This window comes from Garra rufa, chromosome 21, assembly GCF_049309525.1.
Source record: "Garra rufa chromosome 21, GarRuf1.0, whole genome shotgun sequence".
Classification (NCBI taxonomy): domain Eukaryota; kingdom Metazoa; phylum Chordata; class Actinopteri; order Cypriniformes; family Cyprinidae; genus Garra; species Garra rufa.
Window position 1 is genome coordinate 9,695,527 of NC_133381.1, and position 17,473 is coordinate 9,712,999.

General features: G+C 36.0%; 2 protein-coding genes across 3 annotated transcripts; one reads left to right on the forward strand and one right to left on the reverse strand.

Moving 5' to 3' along the window:
* Positions 1-12,368: 12,368 nt before the first annotated feature.
* On the forward strand, positions 12,369-15,481 carry stmn4l (stathmin-like 4, like). 2 transcript variants are annotated; one of them, XM_073826997.1, is made up of 5 exons: positions 12,390-12,471; positions 12,962-13,167; positions 14,409-14,600; positions 14,827-14,844; positions 15,446-15,481. In XM_073826997.1, the coding sequence occupies exons 1-5, from the start codon at positions 12,390-12,392 to the stop codon at positions 15,452-15,454; spliced, it is 507 nt and encodes a 168-aa protein (XP_073683098.1). In that variant the 3' UTR covers positions 15,455-15,481. The 2 variants fall into 2 exon arrangements, with proteins under 2 accessions (XP_073683099.1, XP_073683098.1); XM_073826998.1 differs by lacking the exon at positions 15,446-15,481 and having other exon boundaries at positions 12,369-12,471; positions 14,827-14,956.
* Positions 15,482-16,598: 1,117 nt separating this feature from the next.
* Positions 16,599-17,459, reverse strand: il17a/f1 (interleukin 17a/f1). The gene is made up of 3 exons (XM_073826410.1): positions 17,415-17,459; positions 17,078-17,283; positions 16,599-16,833 (listed from the first exon to the last, which is right to left on the reverse strand). Exons 1-3 carry the CDS (start codon positions 17,457-17,459, stop codon positions 16,599-16,601), a joined length of 486 nt encoding a protein of 161 aa, XP_073682511.1.
* Between the last annotated feature and the right edge of the window lie 14 nt (positions 17,460-17,473).

The window sequence follows — 17,473 nt, forward strand, 5'->3', positions numbered from 1 at the left end:
CTGCACTGAGATTTCAGATTTGCAAATGAATCAATTTGTATTAGAGTGTAAAAGAGTATGTTGCATCATGCACAGGTTAAGAGCTGTGTTCGTTCAAAACCAGTCAGCATTGATTTGAATATCTTTGGTCTTCACTGAGCATGTATTCAAACAATTGTACTCAAGCAACATTTTTGCATTATATTTATGTATAATTATGTGCACTCTAGTCTACAATCTTATATGGCTGTTAATAACAACCTGAAACAAAAACCAAAATTCTGCAAATTCTGACTTCCTGTACCTTTAAAGTTCATGTTTCTATGATTGGAAATAAAATATTTTTATATATATACACAAAGCCTGCTTTGCTGCATACTTTTTGCTTTGTCTTTTCATAATAATGCTCTCGAGTAAGAAGCTTTCAGCGTGTTCATATTGAATGGAGCAGAGCGTGTGCTGAGCTGACGGGTGGGCAGTAGTGGTTTTTTCATCCATATGGCAGAGGGATCCAGTGGGTGTAGTGAGACTGTGGGATCCAGATTCACGCCTTCAGCCCCTCTGTTTCATGAATTAAGATTCTTGTAGACCTTCACATGTGTGAAATACCACTCGGCGAGACCTTCAGCTTACAATTTCTTTGAATGTGAGTGCTGGAGAGGTAATAGAAAGTCAACTTTCAGAGGAAACGACTGAAAGATTTATTTCCTGTTCTTTTGTTCACAGTACAGGTTACTAGAGTGACCTTCATTTAATAATTTGCATGCAGAAATGGCATTCAGCTGTTGAATTAGTTAAGTGCTACTTTAAGATTGGCTTTAATGATAGATAGATAGACAGATAGAGTTGAAGTCAAAAGTTTACATACACCTTGCAGAATCTGCAAAATGCATTTAATTTTTTTATTTTTTGGTTTAGTGGTAGTTGTTCTTGAATCCCTTGTTTGTCCTTAACAGTAAAACTGCCTGCTGTTCTTCAGAAAAATCCTTCAGGTTCCACAAATTATTTGTTTTTTCAGCTTTTGTGTATTTGAACATTTTCCAACAATTACTGTATGATTTTGAGGTCTATCTTTTTACACTGAGGACAACTATTACAGAAGGTTCAAATGCTCACTGATGCTCCAGAAGGAAAAATTATGCATTAAGAGCTGGGGGTGAAAACATTTGAACAGAATGAAGACGTGTACATTTTTCTTACTTTGCCTAAATATCATATCTTTTTCATTTAGTACTGCCCTTCAGAAAAGATACTTGCATGTTTCCCAGAAGACAAAATAAGAGTAAATTTGCCCTGATATTCAAATTCAAAAAGTTTTCACCCCCAGCTCTTAATGCAGAGTTTCCTTTTGAAGCATCAGTGAGAGTTTGAACCTTCTGTAATAGTTGCATATGAGTCCCTTAGTTGTCCTCAGTGTGAAAAGATGGATCTCAAAACCATACAGTCATTGTTAAAAAGGTGCACAAAAATGCTGAAAAACCAGAGAATTTGTGGGACTATATGATTTTTCTAAAGAACAGCAGGCAGTTTAACTGTTCAGGACAAACAAGGGACTCATGAACAAGTACCTGAATCAGGTCAGTACTAAATAAAAAATAACATGCATTTTGTATGATCCCTCTTATTTTGGTCAAATAATTAACATTTTGCAGATTCTGCAAAGTGTATGTAAACTTTTTACTTTGACTGTACATTAAGAGAACATTGTATTGTATTCCTCTGAATTTATTCATTAAATTCTCGTTACTTGGTCTTAAAAGTCTTTAATATACCTTCATAAAACCTGCAGAAATCCTGCACAAAGATACGAATTTTGTAGATTAGAGCGTTTGAATATATCACTATAGGTTGCTTCAAAATTCTGCATCATGGTTTGCATATTCATTGCATTAATAGTAGTCTTCTGTACATTTAAAGACACCGAAAGGTCATGCCACACTTTACATCCTAGTCCTGCAGACTCTAACTGTAGTCTGTAAGTTTCTAGAATAGAGTAGTCGTGAACAGATGCCAGCGCGCTTTCACTGTGTGGGTGACTCATCACATTCTGAGGAGTGTTGGTTGTGTGGCAAACCTAACAATGGCAGATGCCTTTGGATTTTCACAGAGCGTGAGTCACTATGTGGTTGAGTTTACCAGCGCTCAATCCTAACACCCTTGCATGCTGCCGCCACACACATATACACACACATACACACACACACACACACACACACACACACACACACACACACACACACACACACACACACACACACACACACACAAATTCTCGTTAACCAAAGATAAAGGGAGAAAGGATGAGTTGAATGGAAGCGGGAAGTGTCAGGACGCCTACTATAATTGCATGTCTGGGAGGAAGAACATTGCCTGGTGAGATGCAAAAGTCAGTCATAACTGGTTCTTACCGGTTTTAAGGATGCTATTCTGTGTTTTATCAATGTTAAAGGTCAAAGAGGTATTTTGTAATCGTTCATTTATAGACAGCACAGTGCTGCTTGGATGGCAGTATTACTATAAAATACTGTACTGTCACTGTGTATGCATTTTATGGCCAATAAATACTTTGCCAGTGAGGCAAGGACAGAATCTGTTACTATTGCAAATTGAACGACTGAAATGACACTACTATATTATTTTAGCAGTACGTTTATGATGCACACTGTGCATGTTAACTGCTTGCTGTATACTGTGAGGTATACAAGGAATACTGAATAATGTTTTATAAAATAGAATGTGAAATTGTGCAAATGCAACAATTGAGATCTGATACTGGAGCTGCTATTAGTTTTGGTTCTTTTGTCATAGTGGGAATGTAAGGTCAGATTGAGAATACTGTGTTAGTGCAGTGCACATTTTGGGAATCATGTATGGTCTGTATTCTGTGCATAAGAAAAATTCATATGTAATGTTCATAGTGCAGAAATATTGTTTGCAGATGTTTATTGATGGACTGGAGTCTTGTGGATTGTTTTTATCAGCTGTTTTGACTCTAATTCTGACGGCACCCATTCACTGCAAAGGATCCATTGGTGAGCAAGTGATGTAATGCTACATATCTCCAAATCTCTTCTGATTTGCTACACTTAAAGGATTATTTCACTTCCAGAATAAAAATTTCCTGATAATTTACTCAACCTCATGTCATCCAAGATGTTCATGTCTTTCTTTCTTGAGTCGAAAAGAAATTAAGGTTTTTGAAGAAAACATTCCAGGATTTTTCTCCATATAGTAACCTTCAATGGGGATCAATGGGTTAAAAAAGTGCAAATTGTAGTTTCATTGCAGCTGCAAAGGGCTCTACACGATCCCTGCCAAGGAATAAGTGTCTTATCTACGTAACCAGTGTTGGGGAAAGTTACTTTTAAAAGTAATGCATTACAATATTGAGTTACTTTCTAAAATAAAGTAACTAATTACATTACTTAGTTACTTTTTATGGAAAGTAAAGCGTCAAGTTACTTTTGCGTTACTTTTTAAATCTGGGCAGGGCTTGCTTGCTTGTTTTTAATATAAAAAGTTCTATTTTTGGCAAACGTAAAAGCCTTTTAACACCAAAAGCCTTAGGCTTAGAGAAAAGTAAATTCACGTCTGTACAGTAGACCGCAGAAAAAAAAAGGGAAAACAAATGATTATCTTGAGTCATTTTTGCTTATTAGTATGGATGAATTTTAGTATGGATGAATTTCACAGTTTTTTATTTTATTTTGAGGAATACTGTATCTGCTTTTTTAGTGAGTGAGATGAATTAATGCATGTTCACATTTATTCTAGAACTAAAGTAACATCTTACAATTTCTCTCAACATGTGGACAGGAGAGCTTTTAATCAATAAATGGGGGGAAATGTAACTGGCCTTATTTGAAAAAGTAACTCAGATATTTTCTTGTCAATTAAAAAGTAATGCGTTACTTTACTAGTTACATGGAAAAAGTAATATTAAAAGTAATACACTTGTAATGTGTCACCCCCAACAAAAAGGTAGGATGGAGCGAAAAACTCATCTCACTTTCTCCTCTAACTTCCTTTGCACGTTTGCTTTGTAAACACTCAGTCTGTACTTCTACCAACGTCATGCGTGACCTTTTCCAACATGATGCGTGAAGTCGAGCTAGTGCAAGATGAGCATTTGTGGTTAAAAACTAAGTATAGTTTTTTTTTCTTTTTTTTAATGACCATTTGTTTACTAGATAAAACCCTGATTCCTTGGATGGAATTGTGTAGAGCTCTTTTGGTCTGCAATTTGGACCTTCAACCCTTTGATCCCCATTGAAGTCCACTATATGGAGAAACATCCTGGAATGTTTTCATCAAAAATCCTTTAATAGTAAGCATGGTAGAAACATTCATCGTGATATTGCATGCTGTGCCATATATTTTTCAGAAATAGTAGCTGCTACACCATATTCCATTTTCCTCATACCCACTGTCTTTATCTTTTTATGACTGCATGTGACGTCATCTTTTGTTCTCTGTTTATTGTACGTAAACAGCATGGCTAAGCATGCAGATTGGTTTTGACTGTAAGCAAAGGCCAGAGACCAGAGTTAAAAGCTATGAGTCATGCAGCACGCGACCATTAGAGTGATGTCATGTCCTGAGTTTAGAGCCTGCAGATATGACCTACTCTCCCATCACACTATCCAGAGCACTTCGCACCTAGAATACAGAATCAGATCACGTAAGGCTTCGACTTATTCGTTTAAATGCTAAACCCTTTACAGCTACAAATGACGCCTAATGGATTGTAACATTTGGGCGTGTGGATTGAATGTCAAGGCTGTGGAAGAAAAGTAGGGTTCCAATGCCTCAAAAATAAAATGTACATTTATTACAATATAAATTGACTTGATACAGTTGAAGTCAAAAGTTTACATACACCTTGCATAATCTGCAAATATGTCATTATTTTATATCATATTACAAAATGCATGCCATTATTTTTTTTTATTTAGTACTGACCTGAATAAGATATTTCACAATAAAGATGCTTACATGTAGTCCACAAGAGAAAATAATAATTAAATTTATAAAAATGACCCTGTTCAAAAGTTTACATACACTTGATTCTTAATACTGCGTTGTTACCTGAATGATCCACAGCTGTGTTTTTTGTTTAGTGATAGTTGTTCTTGAGTTTCTTGTGTGTCCTGAACAGTTAAACTGCACGCTGTTCTTCAGCAAAATCCTTCAGGTCCTACAAATTCTTTGTTTTTTTCTGCATTTTTGCGTATTTGAATGACTGTATGATTTTGAGATCCATCTTTTCACACTGAGGACAACTGAGGGACTCAGCAGCTATTACATAATGTTAAAATGCTCACTGATGCTTCAAAAGGAAAAACAATGCATTAAGAGCCGGGGGTTGAAAACCTTTGAACAGAATGAACATTACATGCATTTTTCTTATTTTGCTAAAGTAACATATTTTTTTAATTCAGTACTGCCCTTCAGACGCTACAAAAGATACTTACATGTTCCCCAGAAGACAAAATAGGTTAAATTTACCCTGATCTTCAAATTCTAAAGTTTTCACCCTCCAGCTCTTAATGCGTCATATATGAGATACCTTATTCAGGTCTGAACTAAAGTAAAAAAAAAATAATAATAATAACATGCATTCTGTATACCTCTTATTTTGGTAAAATAATTAGCAAATTCTGCAAGGTGTATGTAAACTTTTGACTTCAACTCTATTTATAAAACAACACTTGTCCTTAGAATGTAGAATCTGTGTTATATTGTTGACCTTAATGTATGCCAGTGTAGACAGTTTTGAGACCAAAATACAACATTCACTCCCAGGAAAATAAACAAGCATTTGTGCATTTTTGACTCAAAACAAAGCATGACTATGAATTATTCACTGTTTGGCTCTGTATTATTCAAGAGGGGTGTGTCAGAATGAGCTCATCACAATATGTTCTAATACAATTCAACTGGAACACTGTAATATTCCTCTTAAGCAAAGTGTGCTCATCAGTCATTCTGCCACAAGTATCACAATCCATTAGATCGATGTGTTACTGATGTCAGAATATTCAACTGCAGCTGTGCTTTACTGTGCATGAAGTACAGTATGTACCAAACGAGTTTTAAGTTTTAATACAGCAGAATTATGTCAATATTCCTTGTTTTATTTAATAAGTGCAGTATGCTAAGCCTAGCATTCATATTCCTTTATTTGTTTGTTTATTCAAGGTCAAAAATGCCCAAATATGGTCAAAAATTATGGCAGGCTTTTAAAAAAGCTTGGACTAAATGACCTTTCCTTACACAAAGGATAACTCTTACTTTACTTTTTTGGAGCAATAGCCAAAAATACATTTTTATAGGTCAAAATTATAGTTTTTTTATGCCAAAAATCATTAGGATATTAAGTAAAGATCATGTTCCATGAAGTTATTTGGTACATTTCCTACCGTAAATATATCAATACTTAATTTTTGATTAGTAATATGCATTGCTGAGAACTTCATTTGGAAAACTTTAAAGGGGATTTTCTCAGTATTTTGTCTTTTTTGCACCATTATATCTCGGCCAAATATTGTCCTATTCTAACAAACCATACATCAACGGAAAGCTTATTTATTCAGCTTTTTAGCTTTTAAATGTTGTATAAATGTCATTCTCAAAAAATGAACCCCTATGACTGTTTTTTTTTTTTTTTTTTTTGGTCCAGGATCACATCTGTGGTATTCCCAGGCCTACAAAAAAATTGCTTATTAATTTCTCAATAAGGTATATAACCACCAAATATTGAATTTAATTTTTAAAATTGAATATGAAATTTTTTTTTTTTTTGTGAAAACAGCATTATTTGTGAATATTTTGGAAATTTTCAGCTAAATAATACTAAAATAAGTTAGCAAAAATACTGCTTCCAATATTTGCTTATAATATACCATACTGAGAAATTAATAAGCAATTTTTTTTGTAGGGAACACCACAAATGTAACAAGGTAGGGGGGGAAAAAATCCAAAAAAGTACAAAAAATATCCAAATTTGTTGTACCCTTTGTGAGCAAAATTGCACTTCCAAACACATTCTCTTTAAAAATCTCTTTTGAAAAAAAAAAAAAAAGTAGTTATGTTATGCAAAAAAAAAAAAAAGCATGATTGTATGCATGATTAGCTTCATCATCGTCATCCTCACTGCTGTCAGGTCAGATGTGAACTGGAAACTGCATCATTCTGACTAGAGAATCCAGCGCACCGCTTCTGATTGGCTGGAAATGACATCATAGCAGGGTTACCAGCGATGATCAGGCTTTCCTTGCAGGCACATTGTTTTCCTTCACTACATCCCCCACCCTTGTCTTCTCAGTCCCTCGTTGTCGCTCAGCAAAGGATTTCGGTGCACCTTTTGCGAACAATTCAACTCCCACTTACACACACTTCATGTGTGTAAATCAGGTCCAGGAGCTCATTTGCTGCATTCCTTGCTCTGTTGCCATGTGAAAAACCCTGTATGCTTGCACACGACTCTCCACCTAGCAGACAGCTGGATGACATCATCGCTAAAGCGCTGCCGTCTCCCCTCCCCCTGCGGCCCCCTTCAGTGATCACATCCAGCATATACCAAACCCAACGCTCCCCTACGGTTTATATGGGTGGGTGATCCTTTCTTGCACAAATTATGTGCTTCTATATCATTTTGTTGTATTGTTAACTGCAAAAATGTTTTTTTGTTTTGCATTTACCCATGTGCATTGAGTTCCTTTGTTTTATTCACTTAGCCTACATCTTGGTTGGAGATGTATGGCATGTAATTTAGTTTAGTTTGGTAGGGTAAGTGCCTGACGTCAGTGTTCTTGAGGCCATTGGGAAATAAAGCAGGTACAGTGTGTTCTGTTCCGCCATATTCAACATCCATATCCTACCGCTGGGAATATTTCCACCTCACCTGAGAGACCTCGAAACTGCAAACAGGTTCATATAAGTACCTTATATGGTTGCTGAAATCATTAAAGAGTACTGGCCACATTCATTACATGCATAGCTAAGCCCAGAATTTATATTTTATCATCATTTACTCAGCCTCACATTGTTCCAAACCTGTATGAGTTTCTTTTTTCTGTTGAACACAAAAGACATTTTGAAGACTGTACCAGTTGTTGACTTCCATAGTATTTAGAAAAAAACGGTGCAAAAGGCACAAAAGCTGTCACGGTTGGTACCTTTCCTTCGCTGAAAGGGGGCATTTTAGTCCCTAAATGGTACGTATAGAGTGTTTTAAACAATTGGCCATATTGTCAGTACTAAATGTAACCTAAGCCACTGAACCAAACAAAAATTGCATATTTTACTGATTATTGCAGCTGAAAATGGTCCATTAGTCATGTTTTGGCCTGTACTAATCGGTCGGACCAGAAAAAAAACATTTAGGCCCGGTTTCACAGACATGGCTTAGACTGAGCCAGGATTAGGCCATAGTTCAATTAGAACATTTAAGTAATTTTTATAAACATACTTAGATAAAAACATACTGGTGTGCATTTTGAGACAAAACAAAGGCACTGATATATTTTAAGATCAATCAGTGCAATTTTATTTAAGTTGAAACAGCTCAGACTTACATTTTAGTCTAGGACTAGGCTTAAGCCTTGTCTGTGAAACCGGGGGATAAAGTATAGACTGCCAAAACTGAACCAGGATTTCCAGGGCATGAATCTTGACAATATTTGTGTTTGTTCTTATCATTTCCAGTCAGGTAGGTGAAATATTAGGCTAATATTTCAATTAATACTGCTTGTATGTATCTTTACCACCTATTAACTTTAGTTTGTCAAAGTATTGTGCCCTTTTCTGCTTTCTTTATATGATTTATCAGCGTCAACATGTTTTTACCATTGTTTAGACAGCCTTAGTTAGCAGAACAACGTATTCAGTTGTACAATAACCATGCAATCCATGCTGTTGTTTAGATCTGAGCGTCAACTGTGCATCCGGGTTACTGACCAAATCGAGACACACGTGCAAACCCTCTATTTTCTTCAAAATATCTTTTTTTTGTCGTTCAACAGAAGAAAGAAATTCAGCATGTTTGGAACAGCTTTTAGGGTGAGTATATGATGACAGGTTTTTCATTTTGGCCTAAACTATCCCTTTAACACGGTTACATTCAGATACATTTTGGTTATTAACACGAGTGACAACCGCATTCTATAACCGAGCTCAAAATTTTCAGCACTCATAACCATGTTTTAAGCAAAGCCCGGTTGTGTGAACGGAACTTCTGAAGAAGTAATTGCGTAGGCTACTATACAGTGAGAAAGTGGAGCTCTGCGCTGCACATAGACCTCTGGCTTATTTTGGTTTCTCATTTATAGTTTCGGTAACTCACCGAGACGCAGATATCCCTGGTGAAAAAAAACAGCTAAAACCAGCCCAGGCTGGTTGGCTGGATTTAGCTGGTCATAGCTGGAAGGCAGGCTGGTTTTAGAGGGGTTTTGGCCACTTTTCCAGCCTGGCCAGGCTGGTCAGGCTGGTCTTAGCTGGTCAGGCTGGGAAACCACCAGCTAAAATCAGCCTGACCAGCCTGGCCAGGCTGGGAGACCAGCTTAAACCAGCTAAGACCAGCCAACCAGCCTAGGCTGGTATTAGCTGTTTTTTTCAGCAGGGATGAGCTGAGTGTCAGCTGAAGATTTAGATCCAGTCATCGTACCGTCCTCAACCGGAGCTGCTACCGTCAGTTTTGTGGACTGCGAGGTTAGCTTCTGTGGTTAAGTAAGATTTGACAAAGAAGTTGCACCTCAACCTGAACTTTTGTCTTGTCAAATGTGATATACAGTATAAGATGTTGTGTTTTGCACGTTGCACGTTCATACAGACCGCATTCGAGGCTCTATTATAAACTACTGTGTGAAACCCAAACACTGACAGTGTGATTGTAGCCTTTAACAAATCTCATTTACACTAAAATGTGAATAAATCCATCTAGAAACCATTATTTCCTCAAATTAGAGATGCTACATGCATATATTAAATCCAATTTTGGTTGTAAAATCGGGTTTTTATACATAAAAAGAACGCAATGTTCTACAAGCTGTCTTTGAAATTGTTAAAACTCCTGTAATTGATTTGGCAGAGGACCAGAGCAACAGATGGGCCATTGACAGACTGTTCAAACAGGCCTGGTCTGCCCGAATCCAGACGAGCATGTTGGCAAGGTTACTGTGTCATAGTCATCAACAAGACTCCAGCCATGAGTGAGTGAGAAGATGACACACAAATCCCTGTCCTCCTCCGTTTTTAGACATGACATTTCGAACAGCTCCCAAAACCAGACAGAACTGGTTTAGCACACGATCCTGCACGTAATTAAATTCTAAACTGAAATGAACTAAAAAAGGAACGTGTATGTGATCCAAGCCTGAATTCTTCTTAGAAACGTAGGAAAGCAAATGAAATAATCTCTGTGCTATTGATAGCTCCAATAGCCAGGTTTCCATAAATAATATATAAAGCAAACAAACAAAAAATACTGATATTTACTTAATGATTTCAATTATTTAATGCGTTATAAAACAATAAAAATGAATTTGTATTTCGTCTGCATAAAGCTGCAGAATCTCTGCCCTTCTATGAAATCATAACCAGCTTTCAACAAAGAGTTAACCACCCCCTATCTGCACTCCCGACCATTTCAGCCCATCAGGAGCCTGCATCCCTCTCAACCAATCACGGCGCTGGAAGGTGATGTCATGCTTTATCTAGCAGAGGTGGTGCTGATGCTGCCAGGTTGAGCATCCAAACAGCAGCAGACTGTCAGACTGAACAAGAGGGAAAGACTCTGACAGAAGACCACAGCGGACTGTCGGTGAGTTAAGCTGAAATGGTATATCATAACCTGGTATTTAATGCATTATTGTTTTGCAGGACAAAAGGAGACTGGCGATCTGTCGGACTAAAGTTTTATTTCCTATAGCTAGTTCCATTCAATTTTATTTTTGCTTTGTTTTTAATAGCGCAGAATCAAATTCGGCATTCCTTAGATTGTTGCATTGCAGATTTGGACGTTTGCAAGATTTAGAGCATGCTTATATATGCAAGACTTGTGCATATGTAAGCATGATTTTTGAGGGATTTGCAACTGTCACATAATATTGTGCTTAAAAAAGAAAAGATGTGCATTGCATAGTCAAATAGCTGTGGAAAAAAGTGCATTGCTAAATTTAAAAATAGAATGTAGAACAAAGTGTGTATTTGAATAGACAGTGGTCGCAGAGGACCTGCAGTGAGCGTGCTAGTCTGCACTATGGGTGGTACTGAGAGGTGAGATTATACAGTATGTTGGTGTGCAAAAGGCCACAGCCCCTTACAAGAGCGGCACTTCCTCTGCTTTCAAAGCAGCGAGCGTTTATTCCGATCAGAAAGCAGTGGGAGGTTGAGAAAATGACTTGCTTTGCTTTGCAAACAAATGTTCAAGGTAGACAACAGTGCTGTTGGGTTGTGTTGCAAAGCATGTATTATTTATTAAATCAGCATCAATAAAACAGGAGGATTTTTAGGTTTGTGTGCATGCAGTGTTTGAGTAAACATAATGCACATTGTCATTTAATGGCCTACAGAATGCCCTTCATGCTATTAAATGACTTTTAAAAGTGTTGAAATGTTATATATGCATTGAAAATGTCAAAGTTTTAAAGGTGTTAGCGGGTGCAGCGATCGTGAGCGTGGGAAATGAGGGGGCACAGCAAGGGCAGAGGCAGAATGAACGAGAAAGACTGATAGAAAACAAGCGTAGGCTGACAGATGATCATAATTCCTGAACAAACCACATTCATTCAAGCTCTCTTTTGCGAACGATTGGCATCAAGTATATTATCCTTGTATTTAAGTTTGTTGTTTGTTTTGTGGCTTTGGATTGATTTGTATATGGCATGCATACCATGTACTTAGATGTAGCTGATTCTTTTACACTGCAAACAAATCATTTTCTAGATTTTGTTTTCTTTTTTTTAAATAACAAATGTAAAGTAAACATTTTTTATTAAATCTTGGCTTTTTTTTAAAGATGACAATTCTGATTACAAATACAAAAATGATTTGTTTGCAGTATAAATGTTTGCTTTCTGCTTGTTGTTCATAATCTACATTCGCTTGTGATGCTAAACCTTGTGGGACCTTTATGTGAGGACAAAGACAAAAAGGGGAATCGATTGACTGTGGTTTCTGATTACATCATCGTTTCTCTCTCCTGTAGGATCAGCTGAGTTTGAAACGCCTCAGAGGACTCAGAAGAAGGAAAGATGACTCTTGCAGGTACGTGTACATCCACCTGCTTGTTCGCATGTGAACTTGAGAGTGTTTAATGGAGCTGAAGGAATGATGTGTGAGCACATGGCATTGGTGATGATGTTACCTCAAAATAACTGTCTCTCTCTCTTGCAGCATACAGAGAAAAGATGAAGGAGCTCCCTCTAGTGTCTTTCTTCTGCTCCTGCATTCTACCAGAGCCTAGAGAAAAGCCCACCAAGAAAACACAAGGTACCTTAAAGGCTTTTAAAGAACTCAAATCTAAAATCTTGCATACTTTAGGATAGATGTCTCTCAAGTGAACCTACAGTCAATGAAACATACTGTATTTGTGACCACAAAACCAGTCATAAGTGGCACAGGTATATTTGCACATTGTATGGGTCAAAACTATAGATTTTTATTTTATGCTACAAATCATTAGGATATTAAGTAAAGATCATGTTCCATGAAGATATTCCATGAAGATATACAACTTAATTCTTGATTAGTAATATGCATTGCAAAAAACTTCATTTGGACAACTTTAAAGGTGATTTTCTGAATATTTTGATTCCAGATTTTATTTATTCAGCTTTCATATGATGTAAAAACTGACCTTTGACTGGTTTTGTGGTCCAGTGTCACATTTATGTCTCCTCAATCAATCAAGTAGTTTGAATAGTTTAAGCATGAATAAATATCAATCAAATCAGTCATTGTTGATCTTCTGATCTTTTAGATGTTGTGGACCTCAACCTTGGGATTATTAAAGACATGGAGGTGATCGAGCTAAACAAGCGGTCATCAGGCCAGGCCTTTGAGGTCATCCTCAGACCTCCATCTTTTGATGGTCAGAGGGAATTTCATCCCACCTTCCCACCTCGCAGAGACCCATCACTGGAAGAGATCCAGAAGAAACTGGATGCAGCTGAAGAGAGAAGAAAGGTGAGGAACAGTTATGGTATTTGTGGAGGATATACTCAGTAAGAATAATTAGCTCATGTTAATAAGTAGGCATATCTGATTATTATCATTTTCACTTGCATATTTGTGACCCTGGACCACAAAACCAGTCTGAAGTAGCATGGGTGTATTTGTAGCAATAGCCAAAAATACATTGCACGGGTCAGAATGATTGTTTTTTTCTTTTATGCCAAAAATCTTTAGGATATTAAGTAAAGATCATGTTCCAAGAAGATATTTAGTAAATTTCCTACCATAAATATATCAAAATGTCAAAATATGCATGGCTAAGAACTTAAAAAGCGATTTTCTCAATATTTAGATTTTTTTGCAGCCCCAGATTCCAGATTTTGAAATAGTTGTATCTCGGCCAAATATTATCCTAACAAACCATACGTCAATGAAAAGCTTATTTATTCAGCTTTCAAAAAATGGCCCTTATGACTGTTTTTTTTTTTTTTTTGTCCAGGGTCACATATATAATTTAAATATAGTTTGGGCTGCTAATTTGAACTTAAATGGACGGGAGACAACTTCATACAGATGCTTAAAAGCTGATATGCTCAGTGTTTTTTGTAATATAAATCATAAACATTATATTATATTATATTATAAATATTGTAGTATTTTTAATCTACTATTATAGTCCTATATAATTTTCATTTTAAGTTTTCATTTTAATTTTAGTACATTTTTAGTAATTTTGTTGTGCTTTTGTAATTTTATTTTATTTTTTTTATTTCATATATATATATATATATATATATATAAAGTATTATTTATGTACTATTATAGTCCTACATAATTTTGCAAGTTTTCATTTAAATTTTAGTTAAATTTCAGTAATTTTGTTGTGCTTTTGTAATTTTATTAAATTGTTTTAATTTCATATATATGAAAAAATATAAAAACTAAAAAAAAACTAAAAAAAAAAAAAAAAAAAAAAATATATATATATATATATATATATATATATATATATATATACTTTTTATTATTATTATTATTATTATTATTATTATTTTCTTTTTCTTTTTTTTTCAGTGTCCATTTTAATTATTTTAGTGCTTCAACTTTATTTAGTTGCCAAGGCCGCATTTCTAATTTGCATTTTTTTTATCTAATATTTCTATTTTATTTTACGTATGGCCAATGCAACAGTACTGATAATGAATATGCTTATATATGAATCTCATACTGACTTCCATCCATTATCTTCACAGTGTCAGGAAGCTGGACTTCTCAAGCACTTGGCTGAAAAGCGAGAACATGAGCGAGAAGTTGCCCAGAAAGCCATAGTGGAACACAACAACTTCATCAAGATGGCCAAAGAAAAGCTGGAGCAAAGAATGGAGATTAACAAAGAGAACCGGGAGGCCCACATCGCAGCCATGCTGGAACGTCTTCAGGAGAAGGTACGGTCTTGATATCCTAACCCAGTTTAATTTTTAAAGTGGGACAAAAGGGAATTGCAATCTGTTTGTTTAAAAAAAAAAATGCTCAATCGAGTTTGAAGCAAAAACATTACTTGTTAGGAAAGTTATGCAATTCCATTTGGTGCCACTAAGTAGATCTTTTTAAAGAGTTGAGATTGAACAATTATTTAATAGTTCTTCTTTTTTGTGTCTTTTGTTTTTCCAGGACAAGCATGCTGAGGAGGTGAGGAAAAACAAGGAACAGATGGAACTGGACTGGCAGTAGAATAGAATCAAGAGCATTTCTTGTCTAGTATTGTCAAGAGAAAAACTAAATAAAGCCTAGCAGGTCCTAGTCATGCTATGAAACTGGCAATGATTTGAAGGCCTGTCATACGGTATTTGCAGATAAAGAATCGTGTATCGTAAATGTGGAATTGGGAATCAATTAGATTTGAAAAAGTCGTTGGATTTGTTTGCTGCCAAACTGTGTTTGAAAAACCGTCATCAAGCATTTCTTTAGTCTTTAATAATAGCTTTGCATGTACTGAACAAACGACAAGGCAGATGTGTATTTGTGTTGTACTCCTGTTTGTAAAATTGTTTGTGCATTTAAAAGCCGATGTGTACTTAGTACTGTAGTTTGGCTTTGTATTTCTGTGTCTCAGTGTTGGTTCCTCGTTTGTTAGTGCCAACAAATAGTGTACCAATTGTGGCCGAAATCAACATTTTAATGCTTGCATGCCGTGATGCACTTGATAAAGCTTGTGAAAAGCCATTTGGTGTGTGACCGTGTGGTTTTTGTGCTGTTATTAATTGCTATATCTCTGAACTTTATGTTCCAGGTGCCTTGAGATCTTCTCACAACACACGCTGATCATGTGGGAGACCATTCACCAAAGGACTGACTATCACGCTGAGCTTATTAGCTTGGATCATAAGAGATTATGACTCTGAAAGCAGATTATGATATCGCTATATCATTGTACGGTACGACGGCCATGTTGTCAGATGAACGGAACTGGCCGGCGAGCAAAGATTGTCATGGAATCTTTACTACCTTAATCTGAGAAACGCAGAGGTGTGTGTCTTGTATGCCAATAGTGCCAAAAACGAATGAATGTGACTGTGTTTGGATGGTTTCATGTACTTTGCTCATGTCGGATGCAGTCAGTTTGTCCTCTGTCCTGTCTTTAAGGCTCTATTTTTGGTAAACTGCTCAAGCTTTTGCCGCTGTACATATGTTCACTTGCCTCATGATCAGCTGGTGTCTGATTTGGCTATATAATTCTGTACAGAAATTGTGATATATTTTAGAGGCAGAGGGAATTAAAGGACTGCTGGTATAGTTTTGAGAGTTGTGAGTTCTCTTTATGCCTTTTGAGTTTTTTTTAATTCAAAAGAAAGATCCTCAGAACAATATTTGTCTTTTTTTTTCATTTATTGCATCAGTCATAAGCTTAAAAACACATTTGGATCATAAAAATAAATAAATAGTTAGTATAAAAATCAATTTCAAAAGATCCAATGAAAATAAATAACCTGCATTTGAAAGCACGTGTAATGACAAAAATAAATTAGATTATTAGATCAAGTCGGATGAAGAGTTAAACTCATTATCCAAATATCAGCCAGTATGATGATAAACAAATGTCAAATACAGTATAAAATGTCACGAAAATAAATAAATAGCCTACACTTTGCAAACATGATACCATAAATAATTTATAAAGTCATGTGGATAATAAATGTAATACTACTCATAAAAACAAAGGTGCTTCACAATGCCATTGAAGAACCTGTTTTTTGTTTAAACGGTTCCATAAAGAACCTTTCTGTTTCACAAAAGGTATTTTAAAAAGGTAAGAAAGAGATGGTTCTTTAACTGTTCATTATGGCATGACTGTGAAGAACCTTTTAAAGCACCTTGATTTTTAAGAGTGTGTAACACTAATGATCAAACATCCACAATATTGTAATTCAATCAGCTCCCACATTTTAAACTTGTTGTACAAATGGACGGACGCAGGTGCATCCCACTGCGATGGTTTTGTACTCGAGTTTCAAGGAATAGTTGTGCTTTTCTCCTTTAATCTTCCTCAAGACCATGATTTGGGTGTAAATCGGTCTGGACTGGTAGTCGTTGTCCTCTAAGCCATCTATCAAACATCCAGTCAGCGAACACTTGGCCACGGCGATGCTAGAAGGAAACAGGCTTTCATCATCCATGTACCTATGGAACAAAATGAATCATGTGAAGTTTTAGATTCACGTGTTGCAACAGTCACATTCAAATTCTAAAATCAACAAAAGAAGCGTATATGATACAAATAATATGATACAAAAATGACAGTTCATCAGCATTACCCTTTCAAAAAAGGGCTCTTAAAAGAACATTTGAATAAACTAAAGAACTTTGTGCAATGATAAGGTTCTAAGGATGTTTAAGGTTCTTCATTGAATCTATAAGCGCTTACGTGTAGGTCCATGGAGAGATAGAGTCGTTGTTTATCGGAAGGATGGGGTTGGCTGAGGATTTGAACTCTGAATCCAAGATCAACCGGTATGATGATGATGGATCCGATTCTTCTGATGACCTGTGGTTTCCTTTCTTCTGAGAATGTCTTGAAGGAGCCCCCTCAGCTCCAAATGATATCAAAACGAGCCCCATCATACAAGCCACCTGCCAAAAACAGACACTGTCATTTCAGTCTCAAACGTAGTAGTATCACGACTTGAGCAACGAAAATCCTTATAGGAGATGGTTAGCAGGCCGTCTTCTAACATTTCGAACTACGAACTTGCAATACTCACCATGAGGAACTGGATGTTTAGAGCTGATGACATAGTTGCATTCATTTGACCTGTTTTTT